This window comes from Natator depressus, chromosome 5 (genome assembly GCF_965152275.1).
Source record: "Natator depressus isolate rNatDep1 chromosome 5, rNatDep2.hap1, whole genome shotgun sequence".
Lineage (NCBI taxonomy): Eukaryota > Metazoa > Chordata > Testudines > Cheloniidae > Natator > Natator depressus.
The window spans coordinates 22,559,597-22,586,819 of NC_134238.1; the positions used below are offsets into that span (position 1 = coordinate 22,559,597).

The 27,223-nt window shown below is 41.7% G+C and overlaps 1 protein-coding gene across 1 annotated transcript in view; it reads right to left on the bottom strand.

The window, feature by feature from the left end:
• Positions 1-16,690, bottom strand: part of GOLPH3 (golgi phosphoprotein 3) — a 39,532-nt gene extending 22,842 nt beyond the window's left edge. Inside the window, exon 1 of the mRNA XM_074952416.1 lies at positions 16,440-16,690. Within this exon, the coding sequence (XP_074808517.1) occupies positions 16,440-16,652 (213 nt within the window). The 5' untranslated portion in view covers positions 16,653-16,690. The remainder of the gene's footprint in view (positions 1-16,439) is intronic.
• Between the last annotated feature and the right edge of the window lie 10,533 nt (positions 16,691-27,223).

Here is a 27,223-nt window from a genome sequence, read left to right on the forward strand (position 1 = left end):
CAACTCAAAAGATTACAATCTTAACAAACAATAACTATGCTCCCTCTAGAGGATTAGAAGACATTAAAATAATGAGACCACCTAAGTTCTCATCTTTTTTTTAATTAGTCCTTGATGAAAGATTCAGACAGAATTTAGTTGACTCAAATGTAAAGTAGCATCATGTTTCAAGGAGCACAGATTGCAGTGCTATGAACACAGTCACCAAGGAAAGTATTTAAAACAAAACAAAAAACCCAAACATTCTGGACATTTTAAACCTGCCATGCTAATTGGGCTTTTGATGGCATTCAGACAGAAGCATGATCATATTTGAGTTCACAGCGAAGACCACACATAATAGAAACATTCACATAAAAGGTTGATTTAGCAAGAAGCAGTTAACTCACACCTCCTGGTTCAGTAGAAGAGGAAGAGAATAAGTATTTGTCACCATTATAACAATTTAATTCAAATCAGATCACACTGAACAACTCAGAGCACTATTACATGGTAAAAAGAAAAGGAGTACTTGTGGCACCTTAGAGACTAACCAATTTATTTGAGCATAAGCTTTCGTGAGCTACAGCTCACTTCATCGGATGCATACGATGTAGCTGTAGCTCACGAAAGCTTATGCTCAAATAAATTGGTTAGTCTCTAAGGTGCCACAAGTACTCCTTATCTTTTTACGAATACAGACTAACACGGCTGTTACTCTGAAACCTGTCATATTACATGGTACTATTCCTCCGCACTCACACAACCCTCACCAGAAACACTGCTAACTATCCTTGATTTACTCATCTTATAGAATCATAGAAATGTAGGGCTGCAAGGGACCTTGACAAGTCATGAAGCCCAGCCCCCTGAGCTGATGCAGGATCAAGTAAACGCAGAAAATCCCTGACAGTTTTTTGCTTAACCTGTTCGTAAAAACCTCCACTGATGAGGATGCCACAACCCACCTTGGAAGTCTTGTTTCACCACCTTCTATGACTTTTTGTAGAAGTCTGCTAACCAGTTTTAAACACTTAATTTAAAATTACTAAGCAGAAGGTAAGTTTTTTTAACTCTCTCAACGAACAGGCAAAATATTAAAGAGCTAATTTTCTCTGCTCAAAGTTTGTCTTAGAACAAATGCCTTTAAGTTCAATATAGTTTGGCAAATCAACATTTCACATCAAGGTATTATTTTAATGACCTGTAAATGAACAGTTACACTGATTTCTTCAAATCACCTACAAAAATTCAGCTTTGCCTTCAAATTGAACCTGGCAATTTTCAGGTCAAACAAATTTTTGCTAACCAAAGTTACAGGAAGCTAAAAATAAGGTTAATACTGGAATCTGGTTATGATCTTAACTATGGAAAGATCATTCTCTCAATGTATTTTTTTTAAGTCACATTTTAATATGACACCAGAACATATACGAGTTCCTCCTACAGTTCTGCAGTGAGCGGATAACTAAAATATTACTCTTCAATTGTGCAGATTTATATTCACTTCCACAATGGCACACAGACAGATAAGTAAATGCGCCAGTTTCTGCTTCACTTAAATCAGAGAAAAATTGTGCTAGATGAAGCCAAAGTTGGCAGGAAAAGAACTTTTTTAAATTTTCAAGCCTTTCAAGTCCTTATCTGGACTAGTCTAAAAGCATTAAAACCAACCACTTGAAGCACTGTAAACTTGTAATCCCTGTACATCTTCAACCCACACAAACACAGTAGCTATGCCAGGCATTTTGAAAGCATTCTTTGTACCAAGTAGTTGTAAACCTGAGAAAGTGTTTCATTCAAGTCCAGTTGAACCAGTGCAATCTACAGTCGTTTCTCCTACAACTGTTCTAGCTCTATCAGATCAGATAGTTCTAATTCCATACAGCAATTCAAGATATTGGTACAAGTACTTTCACCTGAGGAGATTCATTTCCTACTGTCACTATGCCTTGCTAGTCCATAAACTTGGCTGGCAATAATAAAGTCTCAAATTAAAAAAATTAAAAAAAAAAAAAAAAAAAAGTACAGTAGGACCCTTTTTATCTGAGCCTCCATTACCTGGCTCTCTGTATTAACAATCCCAGGGCTGATGGCCCGAACCCTGCTGCCCCGGGGCTGAAGCTCTTTGCCCATTCTCTGGATTACCCAGATTTTTGATTATCTGATGGTGCCCTGGTCCCAATTAGATCAGATAACTGGGGTTCCACTGTATGTGATAACAGTGCATCTTCAGCTCTGCTGGGTACTACAATGTAATCTATAAACACAACATTTCTGTAACACTCATCTGACCCAGTTTTAATACACAGTTGAGTTGTGCCCATACAACACAACCAGGGTCAATTAAGTTTGGGCATACCTACCAACTGAACTGATTAATCATGTCTGAAATTAGGGAAAATTAGACAACCATCCTGTAGGGAACAGTGTGTCAAGCAAGAGCATATGTGAATGTAGAATTATGTACAAAAATAACAGTATTCAAAAATAAAAATATAAAATTTTAGCGCCGACAAGTCCACTCAGTCCTACTTCTTGCTCAGCCAATCACTCAGACAAACAAATTTGTTTACATTTGCAGGAGATAATGCTGCCCGCTTCTTGTTTACAATGTCATCTGAAAGTGAGAACAGGCGTTTTCATGGCACTTTTGTAGCCGGCATTGTAACGTATTTACGTGCCAGATGTGCTAAACATTGGTATGCCCCTTCATGCTTCGGCCACCTTTCCAGAGGACATGTTTGATGCAAAGGAAAAAAAATCAAGCTTTTCCTAACAACATGTTCAGAAATAGCTCCATCTAGGAAGATGAGTAAAAGCAGAATCTATCAGATACTTCTTGGAATCCAGAAAGCATTTCTATGAGAAAACCATAGGGCAAAAAACCCTACTTTTTAGAATGTGAAATAGTATTTCTTTTTGGTTTCTCATTTTTTATAATCCTGATTTTTCTAAGTCACCCTAACAAATGAATCTCCGAAAATTTGATACTTAAAATGAAAGTGTTTACCTTGAGTCTAAACAATGAAGTTATGTAAGAGGGGAAAAAAAGCCCCAAAGCTGTTCCCATCTCTTCACTGTCCCTCCTCATTCCAACTTTTCAGGGAAGTTTTGCCTATCTTCCTTCCCCCCCTTTTCTTTTTTGAAGGGAGGAGGGAGGTGAGGGAGAAGGCTTTATAGAAAAGATGAGCAATACATTTTGAACTCAACACAGTTAGGCTTGGGCTGAGTCAGGTGTCCTCTGGCAAGAAGTTTCATAGTTGAGATCTTGTTAGAGCAGGGGTTCTCAAACTGTGGGTCAGGACCCCTCAGGGGGTCGCAAGGTTCTTACATGGGGGGTCGGGAGCTGTCAGCCTCCACCCTAAACCCCGCTTTGCCTCCAGCATTTATAATGGTGTTAAATATATTAAAAAAACATTTTTAATTGATGGGCGGGGGGGTCGCACTCAGAGGCTTGCTATGTGAAAGGGGTCACTAGTAAAAAAGTTTGAGAATCACTGGGCTAGAAAGACTATTCTGCCCCAGCTTTGAGAGTCTTGTCTTGAGTATCTTAAACTGTATTGGCACTGTGCAGTGCAATTGTCTCAGTGGGTCACAGAAATTGTCTCAGAGGTAATTAAGTACCAACCCATTAACAGACCTGTAGATTGGGACCAGGACATCACACTTGTATTGGAAATTAATGGAGAGTCTTGAAATCCTTGGATCGCATGCGCAATCCTTCATGTCACCCTTTGTTGCTTAGGAGACTTGCCACTCAGCTGCATCAGCTGCAGCTTCTATGTTGTGGTTATGCTCATCCCCAGGTAGTCAGTTGCAACAGTCTAACCTGCTGGTGACAAAAACTAGCATTAAAACGTGTTAGGTCCTCATCTAACAGGAAACAGCATGTTCTTCTGGTCATCTGAAGGTGGAAAATATACATTATTTGCTATAAATAGCTGTCTGTAGCAAAAGAAGTCCAGTCTTGCCCTAAGGCTTCAAACCATTTTGATGTTTATAGTCTGCCTTCTATCAGTGTATTGATGAAGGTTTATTAAACTGTGTTCCCATTTCATCCATCATTTCTGGTTTTTCCTCACTCATTTTTCCACCCATTGGACTCAGACTCATAGAACTGGAAGGGATCTCGAGAGGTTATCTAGTCCAGTCCCCTGCACTCAAGGCAGGACTAAGTATTATCTAGACCATCCCTGATAGGTGTTTGTCCAACCTGCTCTTAAAAATCCCCAATGATGGCGATTCCACAACCTCCCCAGGCAATTTATTCCAGTGCTTAACCACTCTGACAGTTAGGAAGTTTTTCCTAATGTCCAACCTAAACCGCCCTTGATGCAATTTAAGCCCACTGCTTCTTGTCCTATCCTCAGAGGTTAAGAACAAGTTTTCTCCCTCTTCCTTGTAACAACCTTTTACGTACTTGAAATCTGTTATGTCCCCTCTCAGTCTTCTCTTCTCCAGACTAAACGAACCCAATTTTTTCAATCTTCCCTCATAGGTCATGTTTTCTAGAACTTTAATCATTTTTGTTGCTCTTCTCTGGACTTTCTCCAATTTGTCCACATCTTTCCTAAAATGTAGCACCCAGAACTGGACACAATACTCCAGCTGAAGCCTAATCAGCACGGAGTAGAGCTATACTCTCTATACCATTATCTAAATCACAGATGAAGATATGGAACAGAACCGGACCCTGAACCGATCCCTACGGGATCCCACTCGTTATGCCCTTCCAGCGTGACTGTGAACCACTGATAACTACTCTCTGGGAATGATTTTCCAACCAGTTATGCACTCACCTTATACTAGCTCCATCTAGGTTGTATTTCCTAGTTTTTTTATGAGAAGGTCATGCAAGACAGTATCAAAAGTCTTACTAAAGTCAAGATATACCACATCTACTGCTTCCCCCTCATCCACAAGGCTTGCTACCCTGTCAAAGAAAGTTATCAGGTTGGTTTGACATGATTTGTTCTTGACAAATCCTTGCTGACAGTTACTTATCATCTCATTATCTTCTAGGTGTTTGAAAATTGATTACTTCATTATTTGCTCCATTATCTTTCCAGGTACAGAAGTTAAACTGGCAGGTCTGTAATTCCCCGGTTTGTCCTTATTTCCCTTTTTATAGATAGGCACTATATTTGCCCTTTTCCAGTCTTCTGGAATGTCTCCTGTCTTCCATGACTTTTCAAAGGTAATTGCTAATGGCTCAGATATCTCCACAGTCAGCTCCTTGAGTATTCTAGGATGCATTTCATCAGGTCCTTGTGATTTGAAGACATTAAGTAATTTTTGACTTGTTCTTTCCCTATTTTAGACTCTGATCCTACTTCATTTTCACTGGCATTCACTATGTTAGACGTCCAATCGGCACCAATCTACTTTGTGAAAACTGTAACAAAGAAGCACCTCTGCCATTTCCACTTTAAGGCCAGAAGGGACCATCATGATCGTCTAGTCAGACCTCCTGCACATAGCAGGCCACAGAACCTCACCCACTCACTCCTGTAATAGACACATAATCTCTGGCTGAGTTACTGAAGTCCTCAAATCATGATTTAAAGACGTCAAATTACAGAGAATCCACCGTTTACACTAGTTTAAATCTGCAAATGACCCATGCCCCAGGGCCAAAGAGGAAGACAAAAAAAACCTCAGGGTCTCTTCCAATATAACCTGGGGCAGGGATTCCTTCCTGACCCGAAATATGATGATCTGTTAGACCTTGAGCATGTGGGCAAGACCAACCAGCCAGACACCTGGGAAAGAATTCTCAGAGCCCTCCCCATCTCGTGTCCCATCACCAGTCATTGGAGATATTTGCTGCCAGCAGTCACAGATCAGTTACATTCCATTGTAGGCAGTCTGATCATACCATCCTCTCCATAAACTTATCAAGCTCAGTCTTGAAGCCAGTTATGTTTTCTGTCCCTACTACTCCCCTTGGAAGACTATTCTAGAACTTTACTCCTCTAATGGTTAGAAACCTTTGCCTAAATTCAAGCCTAAACTTGATGATGGCCACTTTATATCCATTTGTTTTTGTGTCCACATTGGTGCTTAACTTAATTAACTCCTCTCCCTCCCTGATATTTATCCCTCTGCTGTATGTATATAGAGAGAAATTATATTTCCCCTCAGCTTTCTTTTGGCTAAGCTAAACAAGCCAAGCTCTTTGAGTCTCCTCTCATGAGGTAGGTTTTCCATTACTCTGATCATGCTAGTACCCCTCCCTGCACCTGTTCCAGTTTGAATTTATCTTTCCTAAACATGGGAGGCCAGAATTGCACACAGTATTCCAGATGAAGTTTCATAAGTACCATTATACAAGGCAATAACACTTCCCTATCTCAGAAGGGATATGTCAGAAGGTGAAATTTATTCTTATAGATTAAGACCAGAAGGCACAACTGTGATAATCTTATCAGACCTTCTGCACAACACAGGCCAAAGAAATTCAACCAGAAATTCTACAGGCAACTTTTCTTGCCTAGAAATTTATCCAGAAACATCCCACCTTCTTAAATAATATTTCCCCCTCTTTCCTAGATGGGCAGATGAGAACTTTTGTCCCTACTAGGGATAAGGGAACATCCTCCTCCAATCTTTCCCGGAACAATAGCTGCTAGTGCTGGAAGGTACTACTTTCTTATTAATGCAAATATTCAGCTGTGCTATAAAGTAAACTAATTTTCATTTGTAACAGACCCTTCAATTATAGGCGACAGGTCTGCAGAAACAACAATTCTGCAGCGTCTCAGAAATAATCCTCAGGGTCAGACTGCAGGACATGAATGGCTCAAAAACAAAACTTGCATGTCAAAATAAGTTTGTCTGTCCCCCAAATACCTCACTATCTTAATTGTGGGATGTTCACAGCAGAAAAATCCATTATTTGGAAGAAGGGAGGATTAAAACAGTAATTGTTTACAATAAGCAGTGTCACAACGACAACTTACTGAGGCACCTGCTTCTAACAAGCTCTCTTTGTGATTCAATGGAAATTTATTTCCAACATGTCGCAAGCCAGTATTTCGGTTAAGAAAAACATTAGGAAACAGACTTCTCAGAAGTCTACTAGTGATTACCTTCTTCTTTGAGGAAACAAACAACCTCCTTCTCTGTCCAATCCAGGACAGATCTTAATAAGGATGATACATTTGGGACAATCTGGTGAATCTGTCTGTATAACTTACAGAATTTGTATCAGTTTCAGACTGCAGACTCCATTTTGGATATTGGATTCTTTATTTGCTCTGCTGTCATGTTATCTCTACATTAAACTGGAATTCCAAAGGCTGGTGGCAAAGGGCTAATCTTAGAAGGTCACTGACTTAACTGCTCTCCCAATGAAATGGAATCACTCTAAAATAGGCTGACTCCCACCTAGATGAACTGGTTTATCCAGAGAGAGGTTGCCTAGCAATAAAGTCACTTGGTAAGGGTCTAGGATTATCTGATGAGGCTGATCCAGTAACCACCTGACTGAGGGACTAAGCGGTTATTAAAGGACTTGGAGAGAGGAGGATGGAGAGCACCACATAGGAAGTTTTGGGCAAGAGGCAGGAAGAAGATGGCCAAGGTCAGAGAAGGTGAGCTGGAGGGAGAAGACTCCATGTTTCAGAAGACAAGCCACGCATTGCAGGTGGAGGACCCTCGACAGACCCAAAGGATCCTGACCCCAGCCCTAAGAATGCTTAGGAGTGGTCAGGAAACTGACGCAGGGAAATGTATGTCGGGTTTATTATTTTTGTATAGATCTGTGTATTTCTCATGCAATGAAGCGCAATGGTTTTAGACTCTTGTGCAAAGTGTCTCTGCATTTTATGTATTACACTTACCACATATCCCTTGAAATAAACTGTGGAACCAGATCACCCGATGGCTGGAGTTCTAGGAGAAAATGTGTTTAGGCTACAGGGGGAATTTAAGGAGTCAACACCAATTCTAGGGTTTAAACAGTTGCACCGCATACAAAGGTGCGACTCAAAGGAGATCCCAAGACAGGCTCTGTTCAGACTCCAGAGGCTTCAAACACATGGGATTCAGCAATCTGATGAGTTACCAGCAGGGAATGCTCAAATGGAACCATAATAGCATTGCTGAAGCAAAAGGACATTTAAAGTTGCATTGTAACTGCACCTTACAATAGGCTATCTTCATATTCATGGGTTCTCTAGGTAAAAACTTGCCTACAAATTGAATGACTGTCTTAGACTCAGGAAGTGGCTGCTACCATACATATCCCTTGTGCTTTGGCAGCAAGTACAATCTGTGGGAGTCCTGGACCTCACATTCAACACATCTTCACATGCTAGATGGAGGAAGATGCACTGCGCAGACTTAAGGGGAAAGCATTCAGTTTTGGGTGGTTGTCTCTCATTGTCAGCTCCCACTTGTTCAGTCTGAACCCCCGGGGTAACGATCACCTTCTTTCACAAGAGATGAGGAAGGGTAAAAGTGAGTCTCCTCTTCCCCAATCCCACTGGGAAAATTCCACTTCTTCTAATTGAAATAGATCAAAACAATTTGTTTGGCCTTTTCTTCCTTTTGAATGTCTTTGATTTGTGTTTCTTATTACAAAAGTCAGTTTTTTCTTTGACCTTTTTCCGGCTTGTGAAGGTTCAAGTCGAAGTCAAAACCAGAGCTCAGGGTTATCATCCCTTCAAGTCCCAGATTCACTAGTGAGTTGTGGAGAGAAGGAGTAAAATGACACATAATGTGTGAGTCTAAGTTCTATTTCTCCGAGAACATTTGAGGACTACAGAATTGGATCCTTCAAGCATCCATCTGCCGGGGAATCAGGCTTGAAGCCACCAGACAGGGATAGGAGCAGCACGTAGCAATGTAAATATCGGTTACAAAAAGTTAAAATTATATCGGTTAACTGATGTCGCTCCAGCGGTGGGGTGCGATGGGGCGGCAGGCGCTGGGGTCCCACCAGCCCGGTGTGGCCACTCCAGCCCGCTTGGCCCAGGGCAGCCAGCACAACCGGGGTTGGGATCCTAGGTGGCCCAGCAGGGGCCGGGGTACTCGCTGGCCCAGCCCGGTGCGGCAGTGGCCGGGGTACCCACTGGCCCAGCACAGCCGGGCAAGGTTGCTCCAGCCAGCCTGGTGCACCCTGCAGCAGGGGTTACCAGTTAAGGTCCGGTTAATGGTTGGCCATTTTTCTTTTACATTCCTAGGAGCAGGGTTTCCCCATGGGAAAGGATGGAACAGTCTCCAAGTTGGAGGGGGCGGGCACAGGTGGAAAAGGAAAGGCGTGTGGATGACATAGTTTACTGGTTTCTCCAGAGAGACAATGCTTCACTGGAACCCACTCAGACATCTCAGTGCTGTCACCATGCACACACTAGCTAGGAACTGAGGTGATAAGATCTTCCCCAGAGTCTGGACTCTTTTGCAGCTGCAGATCCTTTGTGACAGGCTGAGCAACCATTTCTGAACCTTCTCCTTCTTTGCCACTTTGGTCCAGGTGGAAGACAAAAGATAGGAAAATGCTTCAGTAAAACCTTGAGCCCAAAGCTCAAGAAGAGTAGATTTGCTGGTTCCCTTAAAAAATTAAATTAGCTCTGTCACCAGAGGTCTGTAGCCTACAGTTTGTGCTGCTTTAAAGACAGAGAAATCTGGGAGAGGTTTAAAGGGGGCAGCCTCATAATCCTGCCAAGTCAAAGAGATCCAGTCTGCCTTCAGATGCCTTTGACAAGAATAAAAATCTCCACAGTTAAGATGGTGGGATATGGGGGGTGGGGGGACGGGACGACGACAGAGTACAACTGAGTCCACTGAACTCACGTTGAATTACACAGTAAAACCATTCTTACCCACCCCAGCACTAAGTACGTAACATAGAAAAGTGAACCTTGGCTGGTATATAAAGGCCACCTCAGTTCACAGCTAAGTTGTCTACACAGCTCCTGAATTGCATCCAAGGAGGTTGTGGCACTGATTGAAAAGCAAATGTATAGTTCATAGCCAATGACAAAGGTACTAAAAGAAATACCCGAGAGAGAGAAGAATCATGCAAAAAGCCTACCAGCCTGATTTGCAAAAGTGGTGAGTAACCACAAATGCCACTGAAGTCCATGGAAGCAGCAGATGTTTAACACCTGGGGGGTGGGGGAGAAACAGATTGCCAGATACTCATTTTATAAGCTTAATGGGCCAGCTTAAGTAATGAAAAAGATTCTAGATGCTACATATGTGAACAAACATAAGTTTGTAGGGAAAAACTGTTATGATATTATCCAAGAAATTTTACATATCAATAAATTTAAATAATTTATTAATCCATATGCACAAGAGGCATAGGAGGAGGAAAAATGAATTAAGGTTGAAAAAGTATACCCAATACCTATTTCCCCAAGGACTAGGCCTATTAATATGGGTGAAAGATACCTACATCCAGGATCATGCTTTCTGCAATTTCAAGGAACAGAACAGCTGCACATATAGTACACAATAAAGGGTGTACATATAACACTGCCAGTTTTTGTTTTCGAATACTTAACTGTGCTACCTTAAAAAAAAAAAGTTAAGATTTCTGTATGGAATTGTAAAAAAATGAACTTGTGAGGTTAGTCATTAAATGCCTAGTTAAAAGACATAATGTTAAATGATTAACTGTCAAGAGTCAAAATGAATGTAGAATTTTAGTACCAGACTGTGATCAAGTTTCTCTATGTAGACCTCTGTCCAATATAGATGAGTTACTAGAGAGCAGATGCATCTCAGCTAGTCTGTGTGTGTCAGCACAGTGAAAACCACATACAGCCTGAAGCCCTACACAGCTAAAATTTGGGTAAGAAAGTTAATATAATAAAAAAGCTATGTTCTACTTTCTGTAGGACAATTTTCAATTTTGAAGTTTTCAAAAGCTTGCTCTCCTCTACAGAATTTTTCCCAGACAGCATCTGTAATGATCTGTGAGATATTTCAGTACCTGGTAAAATGACGTAACATTACTTTTCTTCCATAAGTTAACAGTCCAGTCTCCAGCTCATAAAGAGTCAAGAAAACTAAAAATATCTACTGCTCCCCAAGCTACAAAAATTCCTGATTAAACTTCTCTGTGTGTGCGCGTGCCAAGAAAAGTTCACAGTTATAGCCTACAGCAAAATAATTATATTGGTCTAAATTGCAACAGATAATAGCAAGTACCTCAACATATTGTACAATTTATACAAGTTTTATTTCAGCACACTGGGAATCAGTTAAAATATTTGATCTGTATTTAGCGTATCAATTATCTACACTATGGAAATAAAACAGAGGACCCACTGAGGCTTCTTTCATGATTCATCATGCTTCTCCAAATAGATTAGTTGTGGCACATCTGTAGAAAGTGTGAGAGCAGCTGTATATATTGCTATGATTGAAAAGGTTTCCATTTCTTATTAAGAAGACTCAAAAAAACCAAGGAGCGGTTACGGAAAGCAGCTAACTCCCAACCTTGTACTTTTCAAGGGGACTGACCCCAGAGCTAGAGACTGTATGAAAGATGAACAAGAGCTGTTAAGAGCAAACTGGTCTGTACTTCTCTTTTAAATTACACTTAAAAAAAAAAAAAAAACTATCCTCCCAATATTTATTGCTCCATCTTCCTTATACACTTCAGTAAGTTCAAAGAGTAACCCTCTTTCACTGCTCCTTTTGTGAGTACCATTTTATAACAGAATACAGTAAAACAAGCCATTTGTCATCCTCCTACTTCAAAAAAATAAGTACCCTTGTGTCGCAGAAGTTTGTACTGTATTAGAATGCCAAAACTCTCTAAGTGAATTCCAATAGATCCTGTATTTAAAGATTAGGCCCAAAAATTGAAAGAAAAGCCAGAGAACAAGAATTAATAAGGCATGAGTAGGACATTGGACTGTCAGAATTGTGCAATATTCCTAAGGCTGGTAGAGTTATTTTGGTCCACCACCTTTTATCAGTTTGTACATTCACGCTCAACACATAGCTACTTTTAAAACAAGAACTCTGTTAATTAAAAAATCATCATTGCTTTCGATCACAGCAAAGAAAACTTTGGAGTTACAAAATTAGACACAAATCATTCGTTAAGCACTTACCAAGCAAAAAACTGTAAAAATGTTAAATGGTAAAAATGGACTATAAAACTGAAGCACTCTGAAATATGTTTCTCCTTTAGTCAACAGTTTTAAAAGGTTTGGATGAACTGGACTTCCTTTTTAGTGCTTAACTTCTGAAGGGTTTCCAGCGGAATTGCAGAATTTCCTGAAGATGTGATGATCCCTGAAGAATCCTAGTTATGCACTGTGTTCCAATATGTTAGCTATTCCCCCAAAGACACCACATCTGCCAGTTAACATTAGTCTCCATTGTCCCAGTAGCATGTCACACTGCTATTAATTGAAATATCTGATTGAGCTTTGGAACATTTCAGCCTCCAAGATTGTTCAAGCTACCCAACAACTCCAGATATCTTTAGATACGTCACTATTTCATAATATACACTTTAAAGAGATTGTGTCTACTGAACACCCACAGTTCCTGGAAGTTTAAATGTACCAATAATGGAAAACTACTCAGCAGCAATGTAGCATTATTGTAGTAATTTAAAAATATGATCCTGAACATTCTGTGTATGCTAAAGACCCACAAACACGCAAAAATGATCATAAACATACATAACTCCTTCAGCCATCATTTTGCCAATTCTTTTGTCTTCTATACAAAAGGCATATCACCTATCTGTGTCTCCAAAATCCATAGTATTTTTTGTATACTATTATACCATGTAACAAAAAATTGGAATAGTTGGATTTTTATCTAGAACGTCACACTGGTGTCACTCAAAGACTATATACCTCTATAGAAAATTGCTTGCACGCAGGAGGTTAACAGAAATTTAAACCTTTGTAAGTCAGTATTTTGCCTATAGGCTCAAGATGTATTTACATCAGTGTCCTCAGTATCTATATTATTTATAATACAGTATGCATCAGAATGTTTAATGTGAAACATGTATGTGTACATATATACTTTTTTTTTTTTTTTACTAAAAATTGTTTCTTTTTTATGTTACCTGACTATTAAAATATAGAAATGGTTATGTGCACGTGGAAAAAACAAAATAAAGAAGAATAATCAACAGGAAAAAAATAAAATGAACTCAAAATGTACGAACAATATCACAGGTAAGGATCCAAGGCCAACAGACTTTGCGTTCTGAACTTGTGTATACTGCACACAGAAAATACAAGATAAAGTATTTTTTTGTTTTTAGAGAAGTAAATTTCTCCATACCAAGGATGTCCCAGGCTTTGTTGAACCAAAAATAGAGTTATTACACTCAGCAGGCATACTTTAAGAATTTTGCTATGATTTAATTAAAATAGTGCACCTCTTTTGATAGGATCCACATAAAAACCTATGATACATTGAACATATTTAGTTGTATAAAATTCCAAAAGCCGTTTGAACCTTTTTCAAAAAGTTTTTTAAAAGAAAGTCTCACCACAAACTTAAATTACAAATTGCATACATTTCAACAGGGCTCCTTCTGTATACAGTTTAGGTGATGTTAGATAATATTCTGTCAATATAATTTAATATAAACACATCTGTCTAGACTCTTTCCACCACTCCCTCAAGTCTTCCAAGAAAAAAAAGGTAGAGCTATTATTTAGCTAAGATATGAATATTAAATTCCCAATGAATCTTTCCTGCCAGGTACCTAGAGCTTTTAGGAGAACATGTGATCTTAGTTCAATAAAACTATACTAAAGTTTTCTATAACTAGAACTCAACACTGAATCATTTTGTTTGCAGGCGATTATATTCCACCGTAGTAAGTGGATAAGACTTTGTCAGCTTGAAATTTAGTCAATTTTAAAAAAAGAAAAGGAGTACTTGTGGCACCTTAGAGACTAACCAATTTATTTGAGCATAAGCTTTCGTGAGCTACAGCTCACTTCATCGGATGCATACAGAATACAGACTAACACGGCTGTTACTCTGAAACCTGTCAATTTTAAAAGTGAGTTTAAAGTACTTTTGAATACTACGCCTGCTCCTAAGTCTCCCTGGCACTTTTTGTGGTTTCACAGTCACACTTTACTCATTTTAAAAATGTTTTTCTCTATACTGTTGCTCTGAGAAAGACCCACACAAACAGGGGAAACCAACCATGCAGTAAGAAACAGTTAAACTGACTATAAAGTGCTGTCAAATGCACAAAGTAGACTAGTTGGAAAAAAGTGAGAAAACTATTTTTGTTTACTAATGTTAAGTATTACTTGTAGCAATGGAAGGTAAAATATTTTCAAAGATAAGTGATTTTAAGTTGACAGATTTTAAGTTGGAAACAGAAAACTCTACAGAAGAGCTAAGTAGACAGACAGACACAAAGTGTATAACCCCATGATAAATTTATCACAAACCTCAAGAACTGCATATTGCTGTAGCCCTTGTCCACATGTCCTCTACCTAACCCCAGTGGATGACCTCATGTCTCTTTATATTTTCTCTCAACTGCATGCTCTCTGGGACAGGTATATTTCTTTTGTCTGTAAAGTACCATGAATATCTGCATTGCTAGAGAAACATTAAATACAAGTATACTCAACAGAAGATTCCTTTCCATAGAAAGAACCCTTCGATTCTCTTGGGGGATGTGCAGTTATAAAGAGACAGAATAAATGATCTAACTATAACAATTTGATACATAACCTGTACAAAGAGAATTTTGAGGTCCAAAGCCCTGATCCTGCAAAGACTTTAAGCACTTGCTTAACCTTACTTCAGTGGGACTACTCTTGTGTGTAAAGTTAAGAACATATGTAAATATACATAAGATCAGGGCATAAGGCCCTGATACAGCCATCAGATTCACATGGACGGATCCATGTGTCAATGTGGAGGCCTCATGACTTTATTGGGACTCCACACAAATGCAAAGGCCCACTCAAGCAGATCCAATTACAAGAATATGTCCTAAGACAACAAGTATTACACAAGAGATAGGAAATAGGGATATAATAAAATATACACAATTTTATACCAGCTGCTTCTCAACCTAGCCATTCTTAGTCAGCTAATTAATTTTAGGTTTCATGAATAAAAGTCATCCAAAACATAATGCTAGCAGTCCCATCTCACATAAGACCTTACTAATGAACACACACAATTTGAAGGTACCTTCTTTCCCCCACTGCCTGCATTTGCTAGTTGGCTTGAAAAGTTTACAGGTGACATCAAAACTGAATGAAAGACCAGCATTAGTCTATAACATGTACGAAACTAATCAGTCCCCTTTTGTAGGATTGCTACTTCAGAATTTGTTTTCTTTATCCCTATTAAACCCTTTCTCCCCTCCTCCCCCCTAAAAAAAGATGTCGGTGGAACTAAACCAGACCCTTCTATAATCATGTCACAAACACAACTAAAGATAAAATAAATTTCAAATACTAAATTCAAGGAAAAAAATTGTTTACCACCACGATTAATAAATTTTACCCACTTCTCGTGTCTGAAGCCCATTTTTGTCAGAAACAAAGGTATCTCCCAGCATTTTAAAGAGGTACAAATAAAATCTTGACATACACTAAACTAGAACTGCTTATTGCAAAGAATTTTTTTTTAAAACAAAATATTTTACACATACTGACATCTACACCTCCAATTTGGCAAATCCAATTAATTTAGCAACCCCCAAGGCCTAGTATTATTGTGTGCAACCAAATACATGGAACTGACCAGTCTCCCAGAGCCCCAAATGAGCTGTGGGAGGCTGGGTAAAATATAACAGCTCTGACCTGGTACCCCAATTCCACCCCCAATAGTCTCTGGAGTATCTTACCCGCATCTTCAAGGTCCCTGCCTTTATCCCCAAACCCAGAGTCACGATCCTGCCTAAAAAGCCCCTACATGCACCCAAACCTCCTCTTCCCCAGAATCATTACTCCTCTCAAAGTCACTGCACCCAAGCAATCCTCCAAAGGCACCCCAATCCAACACCACCACCAAAACCACCACCAGGCCCTGGGCTACTGCCCCAGATCCCAGCCCTCCCTCCACCCACAAGGCCCCAGGCTTCCCCCGCATCCCAGATCTCAGCCCAGTCCTCAGCTCCAACCCCAATTCCTCCGCCCCCCCTCCCGCCGGGTCCTCGCCCCCCCCCAAGATCCCAGCCCCCCCTCCCGCCGGGTCCTCGCCCCCCCCAAGATCCCAGCCCCCCCTCCCGCCGGGTCCTTGCCCCCCCCCAAGATCCCAGCCCCCCCTCCCGCCGGGTCCTTGCCCCCCCCCCAAGATCCCAGCCCCCTCCTCCCGCCGGGTCCTTGGCTTCCCCCTGGATCCCAGCCTCCCCACCTCAGCACCCGCATCCTTGGCCCACCCCATATCTCAGGCCCCCCAAGTCCCTGCTCCCCATCCCCGATGTCCCTGGCCACGTCCCGCACCAGAACCCCCCCCCCCCGGGTCCCCCGCACCTCTCGGTCCTTGAGGCCCAGCAGCAGCACCTCCTCCATCAGGGTGAGCCGGGTTTCCTTGGAGTCGCCCTTCTCGTCGTCGCCCTGCTCGTCCCGGCGGCCCTCCTCCTCCGGGCCGCCCCCGGCCACCCGCTCCTTGTCGGCGGCAGCGCTGCGGGAGGCCTCGGTGCGGCGCTGCACCAGGCCCGAGCTGCGCTGGGTCAGGGAAGTCATGGCTCCGGCCGGCGGCGCGGGGGGCGGGAGAAAGCCCGAGCGCGCGGGGCGGGGGGGCCGCGCCGGGGACAGGGGCTGTCGCTAGCCGCGCCGGGGCTGCGGCCGGCCGGGGGGACTCATGGGGGAGGGCTCGGCCGCGCGGGGCAGAGGGGCCGGCTCCCCAGACAGCGGGAGCAGCCGAGGAGGCAGCGGACGGGACGCGGCTTCTCCTCCAATATGGCGGCGCTGGCTGATGTCAGCGGAGGATGTGGCAGTCCGGGCAGGGGGAGGGCACCGGAAAGAGCCGCGTCCGGGGGGAGGGACCCTGCCAGGCGACTCGGGGCGCGGGGATCCCGCCCAGGCAGAGGGGACGGGGATCCCCCACAGGGAGGGGGAGGGTTGGGGGGCGGGGATCCCCCACAGGGAGAGGCGAGGAGGGCGGTTGGGGGGCGGGGATCCCCCACAGGGAGAGGGGAGCCGTTGCGGGGCGGGGATCCCACAAAGGGAGGAGAGGACAGGGGGGCAGTTACGGCGTGGGGGGGTCCTCTAGGACAGAAAGGGGGGGCCGTGGTTGCAGAGGGAAAAGGGGGCCCCTCAGGGTGCAAGGATCCCCCTCACAGAGGAAGAAGGGGGTGCTTGGGGGTTGAGGATTCCTGTCTGGGAAATTATTGGGCAAAGGGGTGGGTTTTAATTTGCTGAACACATTAAGCTTGGGGGTTTGGTTTCACTAAACCAGAACTGGAAGTGGTTTGGATCTGGGATTCCTTTTATCTAGATGAATAAATTCCACATGCTGCTGAGGATAACAGGCTTCAATTTTGAAGCAGCTCTGATTATTATTGTTAATGTGAGTGAAAGCTGGCAGGTGTCGGGCTAGTGTAGAGGGAAGATAGGAACAGTTCCTGCTGGGAACTAGTAAATCATGTTGTCTGTGAATCTAAAACCAAACCAATATTCAACCACTGTGTTAAAATAATAAATGTAATGTTATGGTGCAATCCGGCTCTCCCCAGAAAATCCAGACATTCTGAGGATCGCTTGCTAATGTACACTGTATATTCTTCAGGGCAGGGACTGTAATTCATTATTTGTTAGGTGAGGAGCCCAGCATATATCTGGCCTGGTATCTCAGGCTAGGGCACTGTGAACAGGAATTTTCAAAACAAATTGAAGGATTTCTGAAGTATCTCTTTGAAAACCCACTGCAAAATTCTTCAATTCAGGGAGAGAGAATGAGAAATACGCTTAAAATTCATCCTTGATGAGAGTCTTTGTCTTCACAAAAGAGTGAGACTTGGCAGGTCTCGATGCCACAAACAGAAACACTTGTGCTTAAATTTAATCATATGAGTAGTACCATTGACTTCAGCAGGACTGTTCATGGGAGTAAGAATACTCATATGCATCATAGTTTCCAACCTAAGGACCAGATCATTCAAATTATAATTTTCTAAAAACAAGTTTATTTTCAGTTTAATCTCATATGTATCCTGTGCCAAGGGATTATATCCTACCTTTACAGGGGAATGAGTTAATCTAATCTCTAACATGAATGATTTCTATAATTTCTTAAACGCATAAAGAAACATATAGCCAGTCCTCTATGCTAAAGTATTATCGCCAGCATTTTGGTGCAGCTTTCCACACAAAAAAAGGTGGGTGGAGGTATATGTATTTCAGAATTTTCTAGCACAGAGGTTGTCAAACAGGGAGAAGGGCTCATCAAACTTTCTAAGGGGCACAGTGAGCTGTCTAATAATTCAGTAATTATAGTAAAAAGGAGTGATAGGGGCAAGTGCCAAGCCAAATCTGAGTTGAGTGATGTTGCAACCTAGCGCACAAGGTCACAGTGCCACTCAAATTTGGTCCAGCCACCCCTCCATTATGACAGTGAGGTGGCTGGGCCAAATGTGAGTAAGAGGGATGTGGGAATGCAGCCTCCAAATAAAAAATAATAATGTGAAGGTGGGTTATGATTCAAAAAACGTTGAGAATCCCCATGCTAGCAGATCCTGATGCTGAAATTCCAGTCCCTTACTTCACAATGGAGGCAGGATTTACCCTTGTGATCGACAAGTCAAGAATTTGAGTGTAGTGAGATGGAATGTCAAGTAAAGAGCATGTGGTCCCTTTAATTGTGACACTCAAAGTTGGAGGTGAAGTGTCTTTATCTACCTGCTAAGTATACACTAACTCATGTTTTATAATTGTGACATTCAGTTTATTGAGGCTGGGGCTCATGAAGGTCTAAACTGAAGATAGCAGCATATGCTGGAACTTGGAATTCAGAACATATCACACTGATGGTGATAGAGAAACATAATGTTGGACAAAGCAGTCTAAAGGGTTCAGTCTTGAAGGATACTGGTTGATAGCAAAAAAGAACAGGATTCCTAAGGCTGGAAACAGTCTGACAGCCATCTCCAGTCTGTGTAACTAGGGGACAGAGCCAGAAAGGTCTCTGACAAAGTCATTACAATTCAGTGATTCTTCATGTGACAAATTGGGGGTTCTGTGTGTACCACTTACAAATGTTGGCTGATTTTATGAAATTACTATGTTATGGAAAGCCTGTATATATGTTGGTCTCCCATGAATTAGCTGGGTTGTGTCATGTCTCTGCCATGCCACCTACCTTCTCTCTGGGCATAAGCTTTCGTGAGTTACAGCTCACTTCATCGGATGCATCCGATGAAGTGAGCTGTAGTTCACAAAAGCTTATGCTCAAATAAATTGGTTAGTCTCTAAGGTGTCACAAGTACTCCTTTTCTTTTTGCAGATACAAACTAACACGGCTGCTACTCTGAAACCTACCTTCTCTCTCACATCCTGGGACCAACACAGCTACAACACTATCTAAAGTAAAACACCTTGGGACAATAAGTTTGCTCTACATGGGAGAAGGCTCTACATGGGAGAAGACTCTTCCTCCTCTTGTCTGAAGGTTGTGGGGGTTGGGAAGTATTGGAAAATTACCAAGAGGCAGAACAAAAGAAACAGGTGACCCCAGCAGGAGTGTATAAAGGGACTCACAGGAGGGAACCGGGGGAAAGAGCCATCTTGCACCAGTTAAGATGGAGGCTATTGCAGGGGCAGGATGGAACACAGATCTCTCAGGGGAAGGGTGAGCTAGTGAGGAATATTATATTTAGGATGAGTTATTGTTTTGTATGCTCTGTACTGTCCTGTGCATTACATGGTTAAAAATAAAGAGCATAAAGATGATAGATTGAACAAACTGAGTGTCTGTTGACTGCTTCACAACTACTGCATGTTGCTGAGCAAGTTACATTGTAAACCCAGAAGCTTCACACCTGGTGGTTGAAGTTCTGGGTGCGGGATGTGTTTATGTATGGGGGAGCCAGAGGGAATCAAAGCTGAGCCCAGAGGGGCTAGGTCAGAGGTGGGCAAACTACAGCCTGCAGGCCACATCCGGCCCGCAGGACCATCCTGCCCGGCCCCTGAGCTCCCCCGGCCCCTCCCCTGCTGTCTCCCCTCCCCCGCAGCCACGTGAGCAGAGCTCTGGGCAGTGGGGCTGCGTGCTCCTGCAGGGCAGCATGTCTGGCTCCGGCCAAGCAGCGCAGCTCCAGACATGCTGCTCTGAGCGGCATGGTAAGGGGGCCGGGGGGTTGGATATGGGACAGGGGGTCCTGGGGGCAGTCAGGGGACAGGGAGCAGGGGGCGGTTGGATGGGGTGGATGTTGGGGGGGACAGGGGATGGGGGGGTTGGATACAGGGTGGGGTCCCAGGAGGGGGCGGTCAGGGGACAAGGAGCAGGGCAGGGTTGGATGGGAGTTCTGAGGGGGGCAGTCAGTGGGTAGGAAGTGGGAGGGGGCGGGGGCCAGGCTGTTTGGGGAGGCATAGCCTTCCCTACCTGGCCCTCCATACAGTTTCTCACCCTGATGTGACCCTCGGACCAAAAAGTTTGCCCACCCCTGGGCTAGGTGGTTGGACAGCAGGTTCCAACACTCAGAAAAGGGAGGCAGGGTGCCAGATAGAAGGTTTGCAGCCTGAGTGTGTGCCTAGGGATCCCAAGATTGGGGCAATGTCTAGGCTTCATTTAGGTTCCAGAAGCTTAATCCACCCCTGTGGATCCAGAGCACACGGACTTAGATTCCCCTCACAGCAGTCCTAGTGGGTGGCCAGAAAGGGAAGCTTGTTAATTTCTGTGACACTTCATATGTTTTCTTTTGACTTTTATCTTTTCTGACCTTTAATTCTCATTTCTATTTTATTCTACAATGGGTGAAGAATAAAGAAAAATATGCAGTTTTTGGTTTAATACTTTATCGTGAAGTGGTTCAAGTCCTTCACCTTCTGTTGGTTTGTAAATATTGTACAAATGTTTTTTTTTCTTTTTATTACTACTGATTTATAAATGTATTATTTCATCCATCAATCTGCATTCCAAAGTGAATGATATATTACATACAGCTAAGAGGAGCAAGAACAATTATCTGAAAAGAAGAAATGTTCCTTGTAGCCTACAATAAGAGAGAGCTTGGGTTTCAGTCCCAGTGATAAGAGATAGTCACTGTATACTCTCCTAAGAACTCCACTGCTGTTTAGCCAGTTCAGGAATGGCTGAATGATGGACCTGTCTGAAAGGTTTAAAGAAGAACAGGATCTTCATCTTAGTAACCATTACTTTGTTGAAGATCCAGTTCTCCAGGGTACTAAAGATCCTTAACCACATGAGTGGTTTTATATAGATCCTGGTCTCTGCCAAAGTAGCCATTACTTTGTCAAAGATCTTCTCCAGCACAACATATGCCCGTAAGCTAGCTAAATCCATTTGCCCCAGTCTCAGAGGCAGGCAATATCACTGGGGACATATGTCAGAAGCCACTGTTGCATTCCTCTCCTACATTTTAAAAAAAAAAAGGCTTCCATGTGTTGGACAATGGAATTTAAGTCTTGTTCTCCATCTGCTAACAATGGCAAATAAGGAGTCAGCTATGACGAATAACGCTAATACTGGCTGTGCGTGTGGTGCGGTGGGGTTTTTTGTTTGTTTTTCTAACATAATGACATACTCCTCCTATCCTCCAGACTCTCATTGTGTACAAATTTTGGGGCCATGGCTCACACATGTTTTAATATCCATGGTTCATAGTGCAGAGGTTGGACCCTATATTATTGTGTTTTTAGGGCCCCGTGTTGCCATTATCCACCCTTCACCAGGAGTTTACACTGAGTGCTGGTATTCCCTATAAAGTTGTGTCAACCCAGTGCACCACTCTGTAGAACTAGAAATTAAGTTGAATAACTTTGAGGTTTTTCAGCTTGTTCTTGTATTGGATACTAGATATCAACAGGGACTGTCCAGTGCCATGTTTCGTGTGGATACTGATGATAGATTTTTCCCCCCATCTCTGTACAAACAAGCAACATAAGAAAGTTGAAATTTTAAAAATGGGTCATTGGGGTGAGGGCTTAGTAGTTTTGAAGCCAGTCTGACCATATATATGGATTTTGGAAAGGTTGGAAGATTTAGCTTTGCCGAGAAATGCTACTGCAACTTTAAACAGGGGTGGATATACTCTTGCCACACTATGTATAGGTATGATAATTATAGATAAGATCTGGTTTATATACAAAATTGCCCCAGTTTAAATTGTATACTGATTCAGTTAAACTGTACAACTTTTTGTGTGGCCAAGCCTTAAATAAGAGAGACTTACAAGCTATATTTCATGGATATTAAAACAAAACGATTTATTATCAGCAGACAACAAAAGGAAAGGGAGATTTTTGTCATTATTAGACTCAAGAGACAGAACAAACTGTGCCAAAGCTGAGGTTAGTGATGAAAAGTAAGTTGAAAGTAGAAAGTATCTTGAGGTCTGATCTGAAGAAGAAGAAGGAGCTTGCTTGGTGCTCAGGAAAAGAGAGTCTATTCTGCTATACCTGTTTTTAGATGAGTTGTTCTATATTTAGTTAATAGGCATGTTTACACTATAATGTACATGCTAATTTAGAATCTATTAAAGCCTTGAATGTCTGGGACCCCGTTACCTAAGAAATCCTATATCCCATCACAGGACTTTCGGTCAGCTGGGAGTCTCTTACTGAGCGTTCTCAGGAGTGAACTTTCCAGGTCTGGCTACAGAGCTTCCCCAGTAGAAGGGAGCTATGGAGCTGGCTCCCTCTGACAGTCCAGCAAAGCCTAATTTGGTCACTTCTTAATGTACATGGGATCATCACTTAACATGATGTAAAGTTGGTAGCTGATTTTCTCTAACGGCAGCATGAGGTCTCGGGCTTCCCTCTTGACGTAGATCAGTGAGGGTTTTTATTTTTGTGGCAATCGGTGCTATTGCCAAGAAAATCTTGGAGGCTTATTCCACATTTTGATTGAATTGGTCCAAACTAAGGTTCAAAGGCAGGTTATTTTCAAAGGCAGGACCCCAACCATGGAACATGTAGCCCAGGGATCTCAAACTCAACTCACCATGAGGGCCACATGAAAACTAGGACATTGGCCCCAGGGTCGCATCACTGAAACCTTTTCATACAACGATACAAAAGTATAGTAAAAAATGCGCGGGGGGGGGCACTTGCCAGGCTGCAGGAAATAACTCCGCGGGCCACATGTTTGACACCTATGATCTAGCCCAAGTAAATCATTTGGAACCACATCTTGACCATGCTGAGATCTTCAAGACCCCACCTCTTTGATAAGACCTAACCCTAATAATACCATCTTCCCAGAACCAACCCACAATTGGTGAGACTGAAGAGAATAAAGTAGAAGGCAAGAAGACAAGTGAAGTAAACACCCAAACATATACAGAGAGAATGAAGGAGGATATGACAATATTGTCGTAACTGGGGCATGCTCAGGTCTTATCCAAAGTCCACTGAACTAAATGGAAAGTTTCCAGTGGCTAGCAGTAGGCTTTGAATTAAACCTTCAAAGCTGTCCTTAATTTTTGTATAGTGCTGAAATACAAACAGTGACAGGCATCTCAGGAAACCGTTAAGAAAGATAAGCATTATTAAAGTTAGCCCATTTCAAACAGTGTCCCTGAATGTCAGAAGAAAAGGAGTACTTGTAGCACCTTAGAGACTAACCAGTTTATTTGAGCATGAGCTTTCGTGAGTTACAGCTCACTTCATCGGATGCATGTAGTGGAAAATAAAGTGGGGAGATTTTATATAGAGAGAACATGAAACAATGGGTGTTACCATACAGACTGTAACAAGAGTGATCAGGTAAGGTGAGCTATTACCAGCAGGAGAGCGGGGTGGGGTGGGGGGGAACCTTTAACTTAGGCTTGAATAAAGACTGGGAGTGGATGTGTCATTACACAAAGTAAAACTATTTACCCAAGATTATTTCCGCCCCCCCCCACCCCCCACTGTTCCTCACATGTTCTTGTCAACTGCTGGAAATGGCCCACCTTGATAATCACTACAAAAGGTCCCCCCCACCCCGCCCCGGCTCTCCTGCTGGTAATAGCTCACCTTACCTGATCGCTCTTGTTACAGTCTGTATGGTAACACCCATTGTTTCATGTTCTCTGTGTACATAAAATCTCCCCACTGTAGTTTCCACTGAATGCATCCGATGAAGTGAGCTGTAGCTCACAAAAGCTTATGCTCAAATAAATTTGTTAGTCTCTAAGGTGCCACAAGTACTCCTTTTCTTTTTGCAGATATAGTAAAACAGCTAACACGGCTGCTACTCTGAAACCTGAATGTCAAGTGTTTCCAAATTCTCCCTCTCTCACTCCCTACTGCTAAATTCATATAACTGCTAGTTCCTGAAATCCTTGGTGGGTTTTTTTAATGACTCTTCTCCCTGAAGGCTATTAGCTAAGTTTTTAAGATATGATGCTTGTGCATAGGACTGGATTGGCCAGTTTTGGACAAAAAAGCCTCTGATAAGGGTTTAACATTCAATAAATAATTTTACAGGTCTGGATGTTACATACACCAAGTGTGATAGTACCCTGTTATCGGAAGACAAATTTTAATATTCTAAATACAGCATTAAAAATCATAATTACAAAAATATTAGTTAAAACCTTGGTTGTAAAAGAGATGCAGATCTGGCCATTTATCTGCAGGTTGGTGGTTAAAATACAGTCAGGCTCAATAGTAACAACATTATAAACTCTTTTCTGAAATCAGATCAATGACCTTTGTAAAAATTAACTGGAGGTTTCACATTCAGGAAGCTACCACCAAAACTGGTTATACAGTAGAACCCCAGAATTACAAACTGCAGAGTTACAAAGTGACTGGTCAACCACATACCACATTTAGAACCAGAAGTACACAATAAGGCAGCAGCAGAGACCAAAAAAAAAAAAAAAAAAAAGCAAATACAGTATAGTACTGTGTTAAACTTGAACTACTAAAAAAAGGGAGGGGGGAGTTTAAAAAAAAGATTTGACAAGGTAAGGAAACTGTTTCTGTGCTTGTTTCATTTAAATTAAGACAGTGAAAAGCAGCATTTTTTTTCTGCATAGTAAAGTTTCAAATCTGTATTAAGTCAATGTACAACTGTAAACTTTTGAAAGAACCACCATAACTTTTGTTCAGAGTTATGAACAACCTCCATTCCCTAGGTGTTCATAACTCTGAGGTTCTACTGTAATTGGCACCTTGGAGTCAATCAAGTATTTAATATAAAATTCATAAAGATTACATGAATAAAAGATCTGCTTCGGTTCCAAATACAGCACATCTCTCAGTGTTTCCATTAAAGTACATAAATAATTGTCAACTCATTAAAAATATATGTAAAACTAGATAGTGAAAAGAAAATGTTTCTAAAAAAAGTTATAACTTACAAGTAAAACTCAAAGTAGTATTTTGTCGAATTAGAAAATGTCTATGTACAGTATTCTGCTTTATTCAGAAACACATATGTAACAAATTATCTTATTTTTTTTTATGGTCCTGGTTATTGCAACTAAACAGAGGATCACATAATTAATACCAACATTTAGAACATGGTAAGTGTGGGGTGCTCATCCATGATTCTGAAAGCAGTGGACTATAAAGATGGAACATAGAGGGAATAAAGCTACATTTCATCTTCATCCTCTTTGTGTTCCTGAGAAAGTAGTTGATCATGTTGAAATACTTGTTTTAATTATTGGCTTGCGGAACTTGTATCTTATATGCCTTCATGGTCTTATACCTCAAAAGGAAGCCAGGAGATTTTTTATTAGAGCTCATTTACCCATGTCCTTAGGACAGTCCTGATTATGGATCAGCGATCCTCAGAAGGTTTATAAGTTTGGTGTGGGTAATAGTTGGAATTTTCATAGACCCTTCCATCCTGGAAGCACAAAGGGCATTACGAACATCAGTGAATTAAGCACATAAAAATTCAGGGGCCAGGTTCCTCCCTGACTCACATGAGAGCACATTGGCTGTGATTCTGAGCAGAATTTAATCCTACATGCTTATTCTAAACCTCTTTGCTCTGTAAAATTAGACTTGAAATCATGGAAGAATACTCTCATGCTTCCAGTCAAATATTACAATTATTAGACTATATCTTCTTTTGTGCCCTAGTCCTCTTTATCTTTAAGTTACTCTGTTAAGTATGTTTGCACTATTGTTGTAGCCATGTTCATCCCAGGATATGAGAGAAACAAGAAGGTGCCCTGTATCTCAGTTCCTGAAGAAAAGCTTTGTGTAGCTCAAAAGCTTGTACTTTCCCCCAACAGAAGTTGGTCCAATAAAAGATATTACCTCACCTACCTTGTTTTTCTGTTAAGTGTGACATTCTGAAAGCTATTGGTTAGGGGGGAAGCAAATACAGTGATTTATCCAAACTCTACTCCAGTTCTTGCAAAGAAAAGACTGGCCATGGTAGAGGTGAAAGGGAGGTTCAGAAACCTGAACCTTATTAGTCAGCAGTAAAATACCCAGTTAGGCAATGAGCAAATTCTGTCCTGTTAGATGGCTATACTGAGGAGCAGGAGAAATCTCAGGAGATTTTTCTATGGAGTTTTGGTTAATGTTTTAAAGCAGACGAAATGTTGAACTGCCTTTCTATGGGTCAAATACTACCTTTGGTGATGCCTCTGCAACACCATTGGCTTTAATATCTTGAAACTAGGTTACCACCAGTTGGTTTAGAAATAATCACTACCAAAGAGACCTGCCCACTGGGTTAACATTGAACTAATCTTGGCTTCAATAGTAAATGTGACTGATGACAAAGAGCTGATATTTACACAGAAACCATTTGAAAGGCAAATCTGAATTAAAACTAGCCTGCAGACTTCAATCTCAATTCAAATATATGTAATTACCTGGGGGGGTCTGGACGAACAGAAGTTAAACACTTTCTCTACGTACTGAAGATCAAAGAGTCTTTGAACATCAAACACAGTTTAGCTTTAGTTTGAAGCTAGCCAGTTAATTAAAAGATGGCTTTTATCTGATTCAATGAGAAAGTCATTACCAAGCTTCCCTCCTTATTCATCATTAACAGGTTAATGCCCCCTATCTATGAAATCCAGAGGTCCAGAGTTGTTGCTGGAGGCTCGAGACCTAAATCCACCAGAACACCAGAAGAGTTAATCCAAAACTCGAGAAACACTTCAGCAACAGATTATTAG